The 17,280-nt window shown below is 35.9% G+C and overlaps 1 protein-coding gene across 1 annotated transcript in view; it reads right to left on the bottom strand.

Moving 5' to 3' along the window:
* FRYL (FRY like transcription coactivator) overlaps positions 1-15,926 on the bottom strand; it is a 145,913-nt gene extending 129,987 nt beyond the window's left edge. Inside the window, exon 1 of the mRNA XM_085322719.1 lies at positions 15,528-15,926. Coding sequence (XP_085178845.1) covers positions 15,528-15,705 — 178 coding nt within the window. The 5' untranslated portion in view covers positions 15,706-15,926. The remainder of the gene's footprint in view (positions 1-15,527) is intronic.
* Positions 15,927-17,280: the final 1,354 nt, after the last annotated feature.

The following is a 17,280-nucleotide window of genomic DNA, read 5'->3' as shown; positions in this document are numbered from 1 at the left end:
CCGAGAGCCGCCGCGCGCGGCCGGGCCGGCGCTGCGCTCCGCACCGCTCCGCACCCCTCCGCACCGCTCCGCACCCCTCCGCTCGCCAAAACGGCAAAGTTTCCTCCCGCCTCTCCAGCGCGGATGCCCGGCTGCGGCGCCCGTTCCGTTCCGGAAGGGAGCGGCGCTAGAGTCAAGCGAGGGGCGCAGGCTCCCGGGCTCAGGAACACCCGGCTCCCCCCGCCCCCGTTGCCAAAATCTTCCCAGTAGATACCCAAACAAAAACGCCTTCACCCGCCAAATAGAGTCCTCGGCCTTCACTAACTACGGACGATCAACAGAAACGCACAGAAGGGCTTTTGCAAAACGGAAGGTCCTCTGAACTCCAAGTGTTTCATAACGATAAGCAAGCACATAGCTAGCAGATGCTTCAGGAATAAATTGTATTAAAAACTTCACTTGAAGAGAATGCTTCAATTATTAATGTCTTTATATTCTTTGTGCTCTTATCTAAAGCAGCAACATAAACGCAGCATTATTTTGTCACTTATTTCTCAACATCTAAAACGGGCAAAACTGACTTACAGTTATTTAGTTAACAAAGAACAAGGCAAAACCTGATGCTCTAATTCCAAGCTTGAAAAGTGACTTGAAAGAAAGATCTTAAAAAACAGTTTGCAATATTCTTGGCAATAGAATTCATTATAATTCTCCGAGAGAATACTTGGATAAGTATTCAGAGAGATTTTCTCCTGAAGACTATGGAAGAGTCATTTGCACACAAACAGTACAAATACTTACAATTATAAACAACATGGACCACCAAAAAGCTGTTTACAACTTGCTGGTTTTCAAACAAATTCCTAGTTGAACGGTTAGACTTACAGTAAATTAAATTGCTCAGTATTATTTTGTACAGTGCAAAGAGTATGACAACTATTTTACAATACAAATATACAAAATGAAAGAAAAAATCCTCAGCCTGAAAAACACCTAGTCTGACTTTGGAAGGCAGCAATATAATAAATGGTGTGCCAAGAGTGGAGGACAAAAATACTATTATCAGTCCTTCAGCTTACAAACTTACGGATCTTTGCAGTTCAATTTCAAGACAAGAAAATTAGAAAAGTAAGATTTTTAATCTTTTAAAGTATGCAACTCAATAAAATTTTGACATTTTTAATGATTACTTGGTGGGAACATTTACTACCTTCTCAAAGGCCATGATGAAAACTAGCTTTTATTAACTTAGATTTGAGGTTTCTGAATTCCTGCAGCTACAGTCCAACATAGCTAAAGCTCAGCATTTACCATCATTCATCTGGGATAAAGGAAGCTACCGTATGAATACTGGTCCATTTCAGCACAGGGTAAAGGAGTTTAAGATAAACCTCTCTCACTCTGCCCACATTATCAGCTACTACCAATGCTGATAACCCTCCCATCCGCTTGAGCTGCTGCCTTTACCTAGCCCAAAAACAAACCAACCGCAAGAACATACCAGAAAGCACCTCAAGATTTTAACGAGCAAATCTAAAAGTAGAAGAAAAAAATCAGAAAAGTTTCCCAGTACTGACAGCTCAAATAGTACAGAAAGATAATGTTTGTTTRTGTAACTGCCATCAAATCACACATAAGAAATAACATTAAACTTGGGTCAAATACATAAAATTGAGAGGCTACTCAACTGGATACTGGGATTACTGTGACATGGCTGCTAACACTTGTTAATTAAGATGGATTTACAACTGCAACTTTAACCACATTATGATTTATGTGAGTCCAAGATGTACTGATTACCTTAATCTGTTTTAAAGTGTGTGTGTGTGTATACACACACATGCATATACATGTACACATATATGTATATACACATAGAAAATCTACACACAGTTTCAGAAATGCCCCTCACACTGTGCTAAGAATAAACCAGCCATGAGAAGTATGGCATAGATGTACTCTCTCAGATAAACAGTTTAGCTAATTCTAATTAATTTACAGGATTTATATATGCAGGACAGTATATATCATTGAGTATTTTTTTTAACAAGAGAAAAAGAGGAAAAAATAATTATCACTGCTGTAGTGTGATCATATCTCAGTTGTCATGCATTAAAATAATTAAAACAATAATGTCCTTGTGCAAATGTATTTTTCTACAATACTATATGAAATTGCTATGTATATTGGCCTAGCTATTTTTCTAGGGAAAAGGACCTGTGTAGACACTGAGTAAYTGTTTGGGATATTGCATCTTATTTTCTTTTATAAGTCTGTTTCAGGTAATATTGTATATGCAATGCCTCCAATTACCTCATACTCATGCTTTTGCCATTTAGTATATTAATAAATTCAAAGTTGTATTTCAAGAATTTCTTTTTCCTTTTACTAAGTAAGAAAAACAGAGATCGTATTTTGTTATAAGTAGGATATAAGAGTCAGATTTTAGAACTGGCTGATGAATTTCACCACTAATTTGAAAGACTGTATTAATTATGGTTGGTCTCCGCCTGCCTTTAACACTGGGCTACAGAGAGTTCTTCAAAGGAATCCTTGTTAAGGGCATGCATTCCTAATCATGAGCCAACTCTCCCAGCACCTCAAAAATAATGACTTTTTAAAATACACTTTGGGTTCTTTGTAGCTGCCCTTCCCTCCTCCCTTCACCCCCGCCCATCTACTCTTTAAACCATTAGAGCCAGAAACTTATTAAAAAACAATTGGTCAAAAACCCAAGGAGCACAGAAATCTCCTGGAGTCACTGTAAGAAGATTCAATAAATGGAAGAACTGCCAATATTTCTTTATATCAACCTTTAAAACTAAAGGTTAACGAATGTTAGGGAATACTTTTAAAAATTGTTATTTATTTCTGATAATGATGTGTTTGGCCAAAGTTACATGGCTTTCCCCATGCCATCTGAATTTGTATTGCAGTATTATTTGTTCATAATATTAACAATCAATCACCTTTGGCAGGCTTCTGCAAGCAAACTAACAATTTTAGATGCAGTTAGCTAAACAGAAAATATCAGCCCATTAAGAACTTCTAAGATGTTAAGAATATTTTGAAAACTGTACAAAACACTACAAGCTCTTCCCTTCTGTGATTTCAGGAGGATTTCTGTAGGAATACTTATATCAGGAATAAAATATTCTGAAAAAGACAAAAAACTTCTTTTAATACCATATGAATAGCCATGTACATCAAAAGTATATTTTCATATTATATGCACACACGTGGGAAGTCTGATTCAGTGGACAACGAATTATCTTATATGACTGTGTGCAAGTCTTCTAACATTTCTTTTTCCTCATACATCTAATATTTATGCTTTTATAGGCAAAAATGTATAGATGACAGTTATTGCAAATTTGGACTTTTGGAGGTTTTGTCTTGATAACACTGCTACTAGATAACAGGATAACAGAAGATTTCAGGATAAACCACAATGTTTATAATACAACATTTTATTTTTAACAAGAACAGAAACAGTAGAAGCAGGAAAAAAAAAACATGGATTACACCCCTCTGAACCTTGCCAATTGCCGAGTAGGCTAATTCACTAAGTAGAGTCTGGCAAAATTCAGTGTGCAACAGCTAAAAGACATCACCATGTATTTCTAAAACTGTGTATGAAAAATGCCATTTATAACAAGGACTCTTAAGTTGCTTGTTTTCAGAGAGGAAGATGACATAGACTTCTAGAAAGGAAAGAACATTTTGTTTAAAATTAAAAGCAACAAGTATGTATTTTTAGACTTTCACGGTGGACATAACACTTAAGAGAATATATATGGGAAGTCGTTCATAAGATGCCTGGTAAGCTATTTTATTACCTAGAGAGAAAATGGAAAAGAAAACACTTGCATTTAACTGTAAGTCAATAGCTTTGAACTGGAGCTTTGTTTTATGCAAGAAAAACATGCAAAAAGAAAAAAAAACTGACAAAATGAGAATTTGTATATATTCATATCACTTGACTGGACTCAGAAAAGAAGTTCTTCTTAAAGCAACAATTTATACAGTTCCAAGAAATATGTAGTTTATATACTGATTCCAGTATTTGCAAGACTTTGGATACAGGTTACAAATCTCATTATTTAAGAGGGCAGATCACTATAAGTCAAGAAGGGTTTTGGTTACTTTCTCGAGAGTCAAGGTGAGGCATGCCAGCGAATGAGCACAGTGATACCAACGGGCGTGGGAAAGAACAAGACAAGGATGTAGATGTGCTGAAGCAGAGGTGCTCAGCCAGCAACCACAGGTCATTTGCAGTGTACTAGAATGGTTAGTGTAAGTGTCCCGTTTACACCTTGCTTTCTGCCCAGATATGAACACCTTTAAGAAAGAGGATGGCTACAAGCAATTTGAGTTGCTTTAGTAACATAAGCCTGCAACAACTTCAGGCTGGAACTAGACCTACACATTACATGATTCAGTGCACAGTAAGCCCAGCTAGGAAGTATTAGAAGGTCCATCCATGGTCCAATCACACACAACACACTTGACCTCTAAAGCAAAGTCAATTCATCACTTCAAGAATGTGTACATTACTGTTCTGCCATTCAGATCAACTAAACCGTACATGTTCAGTAAGATCAGTCATATGATAGGCGGGCAAGGGCTGTGCTGGATGTTAGAAGAAGCTATAGGGCCCAAGTAATTTCAAAGACCAGACACTGTTGCACTGAAGTACAGATTACAACAAATACTTACTTATATAATCTGCAATTTAGTGGGAACATTTCTAAAATGATCAATATACTTACTAGGATCAATACATTTACTACAAATGAATATGGAACAGTTGTCTATAAGGCTTTTCTGTAACAAGTAGCATTATMCCTTTTTTTTTTTTGAACTCCCCAGAAACATTAGTAGCAACTACTTTGAACATCCTACCTAAAACAAGCACAGTGTAAAACAACTGCTGTTTCTGTAACTGTCGGACCTCTGGACTCTGCTTCAGGAAGGACTAAGAAATGAGATAAAAAATAAATAAATAAATATTATCATGATGTTTCAGTGCCAAACCTGATAGGTTAGAAAGGTTATGGGATCTTCTTTTTCTAATGGCATTTCCATGCCTAAAGACAGTCCTGAATAAGTTATCATAAAGGAAATAAATGAATAGACATTATTTAACTTTTCAACATTTGCTTTTAAATGACAAAAAAAAATGTCATTTATGTTTCACAGACCACATTTCAGATTTTAACCTTAAGAATATCTCCATTTTCTTTTTATTTGAAGTGTTACTCAGGCTTATTCTAAAATAGTTTTATTTCTCCAGGAGTATACCATATCATATATTACCTTTTCCCCCCTTCGTAACACAGTCCTTGGCATTTTCTACTGCCAAGATGGATGAGATAAAAGAATATGATTTTCTACCTCTCTCACCTTATAAAAAATAATTTGTGTTAATCATTCTAGCATAAATATTCAATTTAAAAAACCCACACAATTAAAATTATCCTTTTAAGTTACATAGTATATTTGCAGTCACTGTTACTTTCAAGTTTCCTTGAGGTTTTCAGTCTTGCTACACTCATTTTCAGGATGATACAGATTAACAAAAAAAATGCCTTCAGGCAAAGAACTGCAAGTAATATTTCCCACTTCAGGTCAAATATAACCATGAATTTTCCAACTAGTATTGAAAAGACACTGAAGATACACAGCCTTCTTGTGGAACGCRGTCTTTGAATAACATCAAAGAGGAGGATAATGTTAATATTTAACTTTTCCAGTAAGTTAGCATTATCTTGATCAAATAGCAATCCTATTAAAAATATTAACTAAATCCATAAAAATCAAATAGCTTTCAAAGTAGCATAACTAACACAGAAGAACTTACTAACTTTATCAGGATTTACATTAAATAGATTTCAATCTGGCCTTCCCTGAAAACCCAGCTTTCCAGAACAGCAAACAGCCCTGGATCACAAGGCAACTAATCAGTTTCAAGCAACCTAGCAGGAAGTTCTGAGAAGATATTTAACCAACCTTTTTCAAAGAGGAAATAAGACAGGCAAAGCAATATTCAAAATAAGACAGATAAAGCAATATTCGAAACAAGGACTGTTACCACATCTTGTATGCCCGATAAACCCGACTTTTTTGATTTTCATAGGCACTCCAATAGTTAAATTGCACAGACCACTCCAGTGGTTTGCTCCCTCTCCAATACGCAATTTCAAGCTTTCATGTATGCAAAAAAGCCTAAAGATAGGAARCAACTAATTACTACGGTGCAGTGTCAAACAACTTGAAATAACTGCCAGATTCTGCCACGGCAGTCTCATTATTGTGCTTGAGCAGCAGTAGATCAACATATTGTTTTTAGAAAATTAGCATTTCAGTTTTCATCAACATTTTAAATGGAACCTGGAAACAGTTATGTGGCTATGCTGAAAATCTCAGCTTAGTTGCAGGACATTTAAACGGATAGAGTAAGGAAAGGCTTAACTTTGTTACCCTACAAGGCATTAAGAGGACTGTTACAAACCAGTTATGTTTCTATTTTTGTCATTCCTCCCAAGCCGCTAAATGTCTTTGCCATTTCAATGGGAAACATCATATCTGCATTATGAGAGGATCTAGCGAGCATTGAAAAAGATAGCCAGAAATGTAAGGCTTATCCAGGGGAACTTTAGAATAGCTAAGGTGAACTAGCTACAGGGGTAAACTCAGTACAGAAGTTCAAGTCTATTAAGCCCCCTGAATGCAATAGTACTTGGGTGGAAAATGTTCTTGGATGCAGACTCTCATTAGACTTAGCAGCAGACACACATAATCGTCTTTCCCTGAGCCAGAAGATAGATTTCTGCCTTCTCCCTCTGCTGTACAGAGGGCTGAACATTTGCTCCTGAGCCACTGCAGTTTACTGAGTGCAGCCAATTTCTGTTTATGTATTAACGTACTTTGCAGCCCAGTGTAATGCAGATGCATGTCTGGTTCAGTCATCTCTACGACAGCAGCACTAACTGTTAGGCAGGGGAATGGGGAATTGCAATGACAGTGGCAAATGGGAAGAACCTCAGCTGTCCCAGCTAAACCTACTAACACACACAGCTCACTTATTTCACTATAGCTTAAATCCCTATGGTATATGTAGCTGGCAGAACAGTTTTAGAATCTATTTGCAGGATAAGGACTTTGAAAGCTCTAGTTACAGGAAGGAGAGGGAGAGCTGGCAGGAGCAAAGCATGGACAGGCAATTTTCTGTAAGGTTCCAGCTGCCTGCAGTCCCTCTCCTCGGCATTTATATCACACCCAGCAGGAGCACAAGGAGCTCTGCTGCTCAATATAAATAAATAAATAATGATGTTAACATGGCATGCTTCCTCATTGAACTAAACTGGCATATTTCCTCACTGCATAGCCAGCACCACTGTTTAATTACAGTGTTTTTTTAGTACTTTAATAACCACAATTTAAACAATTAAATAAGTGCTTTTAATGTTGAATTTTACAACACTCCCATCTCTGAATCAGTCTTGTAGGGACTAGGTGCAGGAGTAAAAGACAGAARTGTTTTTTTAGTTGAAATAAGGCATACATATACATTGTACACATATACATTGATTTGTAAAAGAGATTTAAGAGAATTTGTATACGGTATAATTTCTGAACCTTTATCCTTAGCAAGTCTGCTGATGCACTGACAGAAAAAAGTAAAAAAAAAAAAAAAAAAAAAAAAAAGGCAAAAAAAAAATTAGAAATGGAATGGAGAAAATGGGGAAAACTCAAAGGTAGTTGAACGCAACAGCTGGAGACTAGACACTCAACAAACACTATAAGTTTACAACAAAGGCTGCGCTTATCTGCGAGCGCTCGGGTTGTGATCTACGCAGAGCCCAAAGTYCTCTGAAAGGCCCCAGCCGGCAGGCTAAAATACAGCCTCCAGAAGCAGGTGCATCTTGCACCTGCGCCCAGCACCGGGTGAGTCCTCCGAGCAGCTCTGAGCTGTATCATCTGACCCAGACTCTYGGCACACAGCCCTCCATTCACTCACCTGCACCTGGCAAAGCGGATTAAGTGAAAAGGGAAAAGATCACTCTTTTAAGTCTCTGCTAATTAAAGAAAAACATAGAACTGAAATTATGTAGTAGGAATGTATTCAGGTAAAATGGAGAAGGCTTCTTTCTATCAAAGAAATTTGCTGTTATTTGCTAGTCATGTTATTTCTTGATAGAGCACTTATTTCCCAGTAATTAACAAGCACATGTTAACTTTCCAAACATATAATCAACCTAGAAACATACTTCATATAACTTCATCAAGTACTGAAAAAAAATTAAGCTAATCAATTCTACATTCCTCCTATTATGAAATAACAGTTCTATGGAAACCTCAGTCAAAGAATAGAGAAAAATATTTTTAAACTACCTCTAACCAACAGAAAATAACACACTAAAGAAATACAGTATTTTCATGCAAGATGAGAACTGTGTTTGTGTTTTACTTCCTGCTTTTCCTGTCTTCAAGTTATAATTTTCTTTTTAATTAAATATATTCTTCCTTCATTCAGTCACCTTTGCAAAGACAAACAGAAAAGGCTCACGCCAGTGAGCGTTAATGAGACATTAGGAACAGTTCGGCATCACTGTCTAACACAACCATGCATCAGCAACTTGACACTAAAAAAAAAAAGATTCTAAAGATAAAATTGCCATATTGGTCTTATCAATGAGCAACAGAATGGCCTCCCAGACAGCCAGGGTCCAGTACAGGTGTGTGTCAGTACAGACCTAAATGGTACAACAAATAAAGAATACTGATAATTCATGTGGTATCTCTACAAGGAAAATCCCACACCTTATAAAACAAGGGTATTTTAAGTCCCGAACATTTACAGGGTCTTATGCACAACTGCTACAGACACAAACTTAATCACTGTAGAGCGTACCATTGCTAAAGTGGTCTGACTTTCTGAAAGTTTCATCTCTCTGTTTTCAAATCAGTAGTTCAGACTTCTCTTCACAGAATCTTTCCTTTATAAGTAAARGTGAATACTGAAAGCCATAGAATAAGACCAGGCAAACCCATGACAACATCCTAGGAATCCTCTGTTAGGGAAGGGTTGCTGGTTAAAAGAATCCTTAAAGCTTTGCTGGTTGGTAAGAAGGTGCATTTTGATTTTAAAAGCTGAGACCACAAACACCACACTTCCCAAACTACAGGTGTTCTTCAACACTTATATTAAAAAAAAAAAAAAAATATTCCCAATTGAAACTCATGCAGCATTTTCAYGCTGGAAGGGAAACAAAAGGGTATGCAGTGCTAAGTTTTATAAAAAAAAAAATGTCATTTATAAATGAAAGTCTTTCCAAAGTAGCCCCTTATTAAGACAAAATAGTTGAACTTTTTTTCCCCCTCAGTTTGGATCCATTTTATATATATTCCTTCTGTGAAGTATTAAGTTAGCACTTGGGATAAGAAGCTCTAGAAGCACTTTAAGATCTTTAAAARGGAAAATAGGAAAAAAGAAAAAACCCTAGAAATGTGGAATTCTACAAATCAAGACATGAAACAGCTAATGAAAGTACAGCCAGTCAACAGCCATCAAAAGTATCATGAATTACTGAAAAATATTGTATCTGTATCTTCCATTTGTAAATCACATTTTCATTAGAAACTAAAGAAAAACCCTTATAGGATACTAAAACATGCTAAATCATCCATCAACTAAACTTCTGCATTTAAAACAGACTTTTCTCCTTTTCAACTCAAAACTGAAAAATTATATGTTCAGAAAACTCTTCRAAATATAGTATTTCTATAAATTTTAAGATCAATTGCTGAAGTCACTACAGCATTTTTATAGGCAGCTGCTGATTTAACCCTATTGGTAAATATATTATTGATCTTAAAAACACTCCTTTGGAGTTGTGGGCAGTTGTTTTGGATTTTTTTGGCCTAGAGATTGATTTTAGTCTGTTTAAAGGAAAACAGCTTTATACATAAAAGAAAAGAGCTCCCTAAAAATAAGTTTCTGATTTCATATGCTGTCTATCCTCTTAAACACTCTGCCCTGGACTGCAGACTGCTGTATATTTCTCATATACATGTATATATATATTTTTGTGTGTGTGTGTACAACATACACACGTATATATGTATAAATATACATAAACATCTAATAATGTGTGTGCATATAATATATAAAACCATATCCTATGTGTATGCATATACAATTTTTTCCATCTCTTTCCCAGCTATCTTACTGAAAGGTAACATTGCACTTGGCAGGAAAAGATATTTGCTTTATTTACCCCCCTCAAACTTTGAACTGTATTATCTTGAAGAATTAGTCTAAAGAGAATTTTTTAAAGAGTATTTGCAGCTCATCATGACCTGATTTTACCTCCAATCTCCACTTTCTTTTTTATTGGATGAATATTCTCATTACTTCTGACTTTTCAGCTTAAAAATTTATGATCTGCAAGATAGAGCAGAAGAACATCAAGACTAGTGGCATTCACTTTCTGATTCATTCTCTTAGCATTCCAATTTACTGCCTAYCAATTGGCACTGGGAAGGTAGGGTAGTTTCCTGTTGCTTAGCAAGTTGAACTGTCTCATCAAGAGGAACAGACTCAGACCAGGACAAGCACAGATAAATATACAGCAAGACTGTACCAAGTGAAAGGACACTATCTCCTTTTCTTAGCAGTGAGTCACTCTACTAAGATATTTAAGCCTCAGAAAGTCCTTTCATTACTGAAGACCAGAAAACAAAATATTAAGTCAGTGCAAAGTATTTTTGTTTGTATCTGTGAACAGTAAATCTGATGCAGAACTAATGTATTAATAAGAGCTAAGCCAAGAAAGACTTGGAAGCTCTCTGTTCACTATATCTCAGAGAAAAATAGTAATTTACTAGTCCTCATGAAAGATGAGAGTAGCTGTAACATATGGAGAAAAGGCTCTTCTAGATGTACTTTTTTTGCTGTACTAACACGCACGCCTTTAAAGAAGTGGTAAATTACAATTACTTGTCACTCTTTGGGATGATATACAGAATTTGGTTCTGTAAGTTCAAAGGAGAAAAAAACCCAACAAATGAAGTAAAAGAGGAAAGTACTTGTTCTGAATTCATTCATGTTTATTCTTTAGGTGAAACCCTTGGACAATTACAGTAAAAAGTGTAGGCACACAGTCAACTATGTGATATGATGAAAATTAGGCCTCAAAAATAGGACTAAAAATCATATTTGAGATACTGCCCTCTAAAACTTAGTCATAGTACCTTTTCTCTAACAAATACACCACCACCTGTACTAGATTTTCCTTATTATAGAAAAATGAACTAGTCAGCTAAAGACATATTCCCTTTGCACTTACTTTTTAAAAGACTTGTATAAATCTGGACTTCATTTCAGTTCATTATTGACTCTTATCTTAAGTAAACGTCTTACTTAGAAAGACATTTACCGTATGGTCAGAATTACAAAGTAATTTTTATTTGCTTATAAGCAGTAATGAAAAAACATATCACTGCACATAAAACTCTGGAGAGATGCTTGTGTTTCCATTTATCTAAAATATTAAGGAGTTCTTTTTCCACAAATCAATATGTTTGAAACAGCAGATATCCAGAAGGTGACCGCTACTTTTGGGGACAGTAAGTCATCTAATGCTGCTCCACTACTGACCAAAAAGGTCCTCTCAATGAATTGATTCACCTCACCAATTCATCTGAAAACTACCACTCTGAAAATGAGAGAATGTTTTCTGCTGGTTTTGTGGAATGAATCAGCTCTGTGAAAGGTCACACAAGCACCAGACACCGGCAAGGGCAGGGCTGCACAGCTGGCAGGGAGACTGCCCTTTTCAGTGGYAGCAAACTGTTACACCAGGCTGATCAGCTTGTAAAACTGCACCCTTTGATACAAAATCCCTTTCCCCCATCTTCCCTCCTAAGTACCTTCAAGAACAGGTTTCAAATACACTTAAAGACTTCTTGTTACTCCCTATGGAAAATATACACGAAAGAACTTGCTGAAGTATTACTCATGCAAAACAATGCTATCTACTGTGATAAGAAAACAGGAGAGAGGCTTAGAGATTTTTATGTAAATAGCTTTCAGGATCCCAAAGAGTATTTTAGAACAGTCTCTGGACATAAACAAGAAGCAAACAAGAGTGCAGGGGAAAAGCATCAATGGTACTTGCTTGCCCACTAATCATGTCAGTCTTATCTAACTGAAATTCCTAACTTAGGTACAAAACTCACTTTTACTGCAGACGGACGCTGGGCCTCCCGGACATCCCCTGCTGTACAATGCTGTGATCAGAGATGGAGATGCATACGCCCTGCAGAGCTTTAGGTGTCACAGAGACTCAGTGCTCATAGGCAGTTAACGTACATCCAGACCGAGTGCTTTAGCACCAAAGCACACATTTGTGTCAACTTATTTCTGCCTCTTCTAGCACAGGCACTTGAAGGGAAACAATATTAATGTTCATGAAAGAAGACATTTTCCATGCAGAGAAATAACGCACACATGATGAGTAACGAGAATACTCAAATTGCTGATTAATTTAAAGCCTCTTGCAGTTATTGCAGATTTGACTTACACAGTTTGCTATTAAGACTGTTCCATAATATTAATTACTCCACCTTGCAACATAACTTATGCATAAATCCACCAGTAAAAGTGCACATTTCACACCCTATAGGTATTTTGCAATTTGCCAGTTTACACAGAGCACTCTTGGCATTCACCTTCTTTAACACCGCAAATAGGAGAAGGGGGAATATGAAATAGTTTATAGATGTGCACCCATTTTTTTTTGTAATTATCAATAAGAAAATACCTTCTCTGGGTTTTTCAACTCATCTTTCTATGTTTGTCTGAAAAGAACTACAATTAGAATCAGACTTCTGTGACAGAATGTTTCAAAATTCTTAAATGCTGTAACAAATTTAAAAGAACTCCCAATTCATTTTTCCAACAAGCGAAATGTATGGGCTTTTTTTCCCCCTACAGTTCCAATAACCTTATAATCTAAAAGACAGCTATGAAAGATTTCTAAAATTTTCTTGGAAAGCATTTTCTATGGACATCACATTTTAAAAAACATGTATCACCACATATTTTTCTACAGCTTTTTATTTTGCTTCAAAATAAAGTATAAATTAATTAAGATTTTGAAAGKCATTTTTGCTAAAATATGCTCTAATCCTAAAAAAGAACATCTCATCACTCAAACTCCATTAACCTGACACAAAATATTTAGATTAGATATATGCAAACTCAGAGCAGTATTACAAAAAAAGCACTTTTACACTTCAGAAGCTTTGAATATTTCTTTAATACTTTCTAAAATACTTCTATGCTTTGGAATAGTTGCTAGATCAGCATTTCACCCAGAGTCCCATTAACATAAAAATCTTCCTAAAGATTAAAAATAAGAGAAAAAAAGTTTCAAATCCAGAAATATATACAAGCACATCTACAGGATAAACMACCTTAGCTTTCAAAGCTATTGAGTCCTTGAATAGTTTCATTATACTAAGTTCTGATAACATGCCACWTCTGCTGACCTTAAGTAAACATTTGCAAAAAATCTTACTATTCTATTGTTTTATTACCTGTTTTGCTGGCACCTGCCTTCTACAGCATATCCAACTGATAAACACAGTAGTTCTTCACTCTGTTCCATAAGAGCAGTTCATTCCATTACCAAGATACAAAAATAGAAATAAGCAGATAATTTAAAGAGGATTCAGCTGTTATCTGCTATTGTAAAAGCATGATCCCAGAACAGACCATAAGTCTGCATTTCGTAAATGATGACCTCACATTATTAGGTGATATTAGTCAGGCACTACTGATTTGTGGAAATTACTCCTAATAATCACCAGTTGACAAATACTTAACAAGTGAAAAGGAGAATTAATCTTCAGGAGTAGGATCAGAGTATTCTAATGTCTCTTATCCTCATCTGCTCAACCATCTATAAAACACTGAACAAGGTTAAATGAAGGCCTCTGTTCTCGATATAAACTTCAATCTATAGCATTCTCTCTTAACTTGGTACAAAGATAAGGCTATCTGTTCTTAAACCATAACCCTGGAATTCTAGTATTTGAAAAACAATGTTGTTTAAAAATGTTAGTTTGAGCTATAAAGAAAAGCACTACACAGCTCAAGAGAGACACTGATGAGATGTGCCTATCAAGATTTTGAAGTTGTGCACTTCACTGTGATACCCAAGCATAAATTTCAGGCTCTAGAACGTTTAAAGTTAAATGACAACATAAATGTGGCTAAAAGAGCACCACCCATTCAGATGGATCAGGTTTCTCAGTTTTCAAACACGCAGGCAATAACATYCTTAACAAAAATGTTCCAAGTCTTCAATAGTCAACATTGTTACAGCATGAGCAAGTTCTAATTTGTTATACACAGGAACAATTTGGCTAACAAAATATCACTGTCCCTTCTTTCACCAACTACCAGTATCATGCAACCTGATATATTTAAAAGATTAAAAAAAACACCTCCATTATTTTACATTATTTTATACTATAATCAGAAAGGCTAAACAAAAGTCTCACTATGGAAATCCCTTTTCATTCCCCTCATAAAATTAATGCCATAGGTAAGGCCACAAGGCCACCAGCCAACGAAGTGGAGGCTGCCTTTTCTTACCTTTGCAGTGCACAGCAAGTGTATTGCACTTACAAGTGCAGTAAGGTTAAAAAAAAAAAAAATCAAGTCACATGTTAATTGATGAAAATGGCCATCACATAGCAAAGARGAAAACCTGTGCATTTGATAGCCATCAGGGGCCAAGACCATAAAGTCTTAAYATTTTAGCCAAAGGCAAAAGAAAGTAAAACTGGATTTTCCACTGCCATCCAGTTAAACTGTCAGAAACGCTGAATCATTCCATCTGTAATTTTTGCATATTAGTATGTGGAAAAAAAAATATCCTAAGGCAAGCAAAACTGCCCATACTCTTAAGTCAAAAWCTCTATATACAATGTTTGTATTTTCACTTGATTTCTTTACATATTATGTCTGCAAAAATTATGCAAATCTTCCAAACACTGAACAAGTAAAGCATACACATKCTTGAAGTGAAAAACCTCTTAAGAAGTTTCACCTTAGAAAATCTGGGGAATTTCAAAGGGAAAACAGGGAGAGAAAAGGTGACATAAAACCTGAATTCTGCACTGAAGTAAACAGAGCTTTCCACAGCACACACATCTGTATAGATAAGTTAATGCCTAAATATCGCTACATTATGATTTTAGAATTTATTTTGAAATAGAGATATTTATCCCCCAAAAAAATCACACGGGCATGCACAAACACGAAGCACATGAGAAAAGCTGCTTTAGAGAGTTGCTTTCGAACAGGTCATAATGCACTCATTGACAAAGTAATTCTAAAACTAGGGAAACMATGATCATAGCRACTTTCAGAAAAAAAGCCTTTYATTATCAAATCAGCAATTTATCAAAATAACCGTCATTCAAAAGAACTTAGAAATCTTTTTTWAAAAAAAAACATGGATACATACTGTAATTAGGCTGTGTAACATGTGTCTCCTCATCTTCATCTATTGTCTGTCCTAAGGAAAGCAGGCTGACACGTCTCATCTTTAGTAGCCTTGGGGAGCTCTCACGGGCAGTACTTCCAACATCCAGAACTACATCACCAGAAATGGCAGTAGGGACAATCTTTTTAAGGAATTCCATTTTTATGTGCCTTGTGTATTCCTCTGTATTCTCAGCATCTATTAAATTCAACAGTTTAGGTGCACGTTACCGAGCCAGGCTCCCACGTTAACTTCCTTGAGCRCCGAGGTGGACTACACTTACTACTTCTCCTAGCGATGTCGTATCAAACCTGGGTGGTGCCAATAGCAGCACGTCAGCTGCCAGCTGCTCCACGGCAGATTTTAAAGACGTCTAACTGTACCGACCGATAAGAAAAACCAAACAACGACAAGCTATTTTATTAACCAATATTTCTTAAACTCTTCACTTATATAAAACGCTGCTTGGCATGACAACGATTTGAAACACAAATAAAATGTACAGTATATCTTCAAAACTCATAGCTGACAGYTCAATAGCTCTTAATTTTCATGAAGTGCACAGGCAGAGAAGTGTTCATCTGCATTCGAAAGATAACACTTATCATTTAAAAGTCTATGCACCAGCTTTATAAACGAAGTATCTAACACCACCAGAATTTAAACTATCTGCATTCTCACAGAGTTAGTATACTAACATCTATCAAATATTAAGATCTGTTTTACAGAGGTTCTGATACTAAATTAACCACTGAGAATCCAAGAATACCTTCCAGAAGAATCTCCCAAGTACTGAAAATAATAATCCGCCTCATTTTCACCAAATTTTCATTCTATCTCTAGGGCTACTATCCATATATAACCAAGTGCCTGGTTTTAACTGAGTTTTTTCTGTTTTTATTTGAGGAAAGTTTAAATACTCTTCCACATTTAGCTTAGAAAAGTCATTAAGAAAAAGTGCCTTGCATTTGGAGCAGAATGCTTAGAAGAAAAAAGAAAACACTTCAGAAAGTTTTTTTGATGGATATCCATAGACTTATTACTAAGCAATTTTCTCATCTCATTTGTCACTTAAGATTATACATATCACTCAGAGGAAATCCACAAATACTCAATCTGAATATCTATTAGTGGTAGCCTACAGGGTTTTATGTTCACATTATTTCCTGTGAAAACAGCTCAGTGTCCAAGCCATTTCTCAAAGTGTTCTATGCAACGTCATCCAATCTAAGTGCAAAGCATACTGCACTACCGYTACACTCCTTAAAAGAAGGCATTTCACGTCATATTCATCACCCTATCTAGCTCGTCTTAAACAAAAAGCAAAACAAAAAGACACCACAGCAACACACACAAAACCCAGGAAACTCTAGGGAACTCTGAAACGTATATAAGAGCAGTCTGTTTCATGTCATGGAGATCCAGTATTTCCATGTTAACATGGGATGGCTCAACTACATTAAGCTATCAGTTTTTACTGATCACCTACCCTGTCACACTTTATGAGTATTAAATCTAATTAATAAGGCTGCAACTTGACAAATACAGCACAAATTCATTGAAGTTACCACTTAAGACAATTTTTCATACTAAAAATGTGTGATACTTTTAGTATTAAATGCTTCATTAAAACTCCAAAATATTCAAAAGTTCATGTATATTTCCTTTGCAACGAGGGCCTAACCTTATCATAAAGGACACATTGTTAGGATACAATTTTCTGCAGCAAAAGATC

Source organism: Rhea americana, unplaced genomic scaffold, assembly GCF_003343005.1.
Source record: "Rhea americana isolate MKP2758 unplaced genomic scaffold, rheAme1 scaffold_8, whole genome shotgun sequence".
Classification (NCBI taxonomy): Eukaryota; Metazoa; Chordata; class Aves; order Rheiformes; family Rheidae; genus Rhea; species Rhea americana.
The sequence above is the reverse complement of the archived record's forward strand: the minus strand, read 5'-3'. Positions and strand labels throughout refer to the sequence as shown.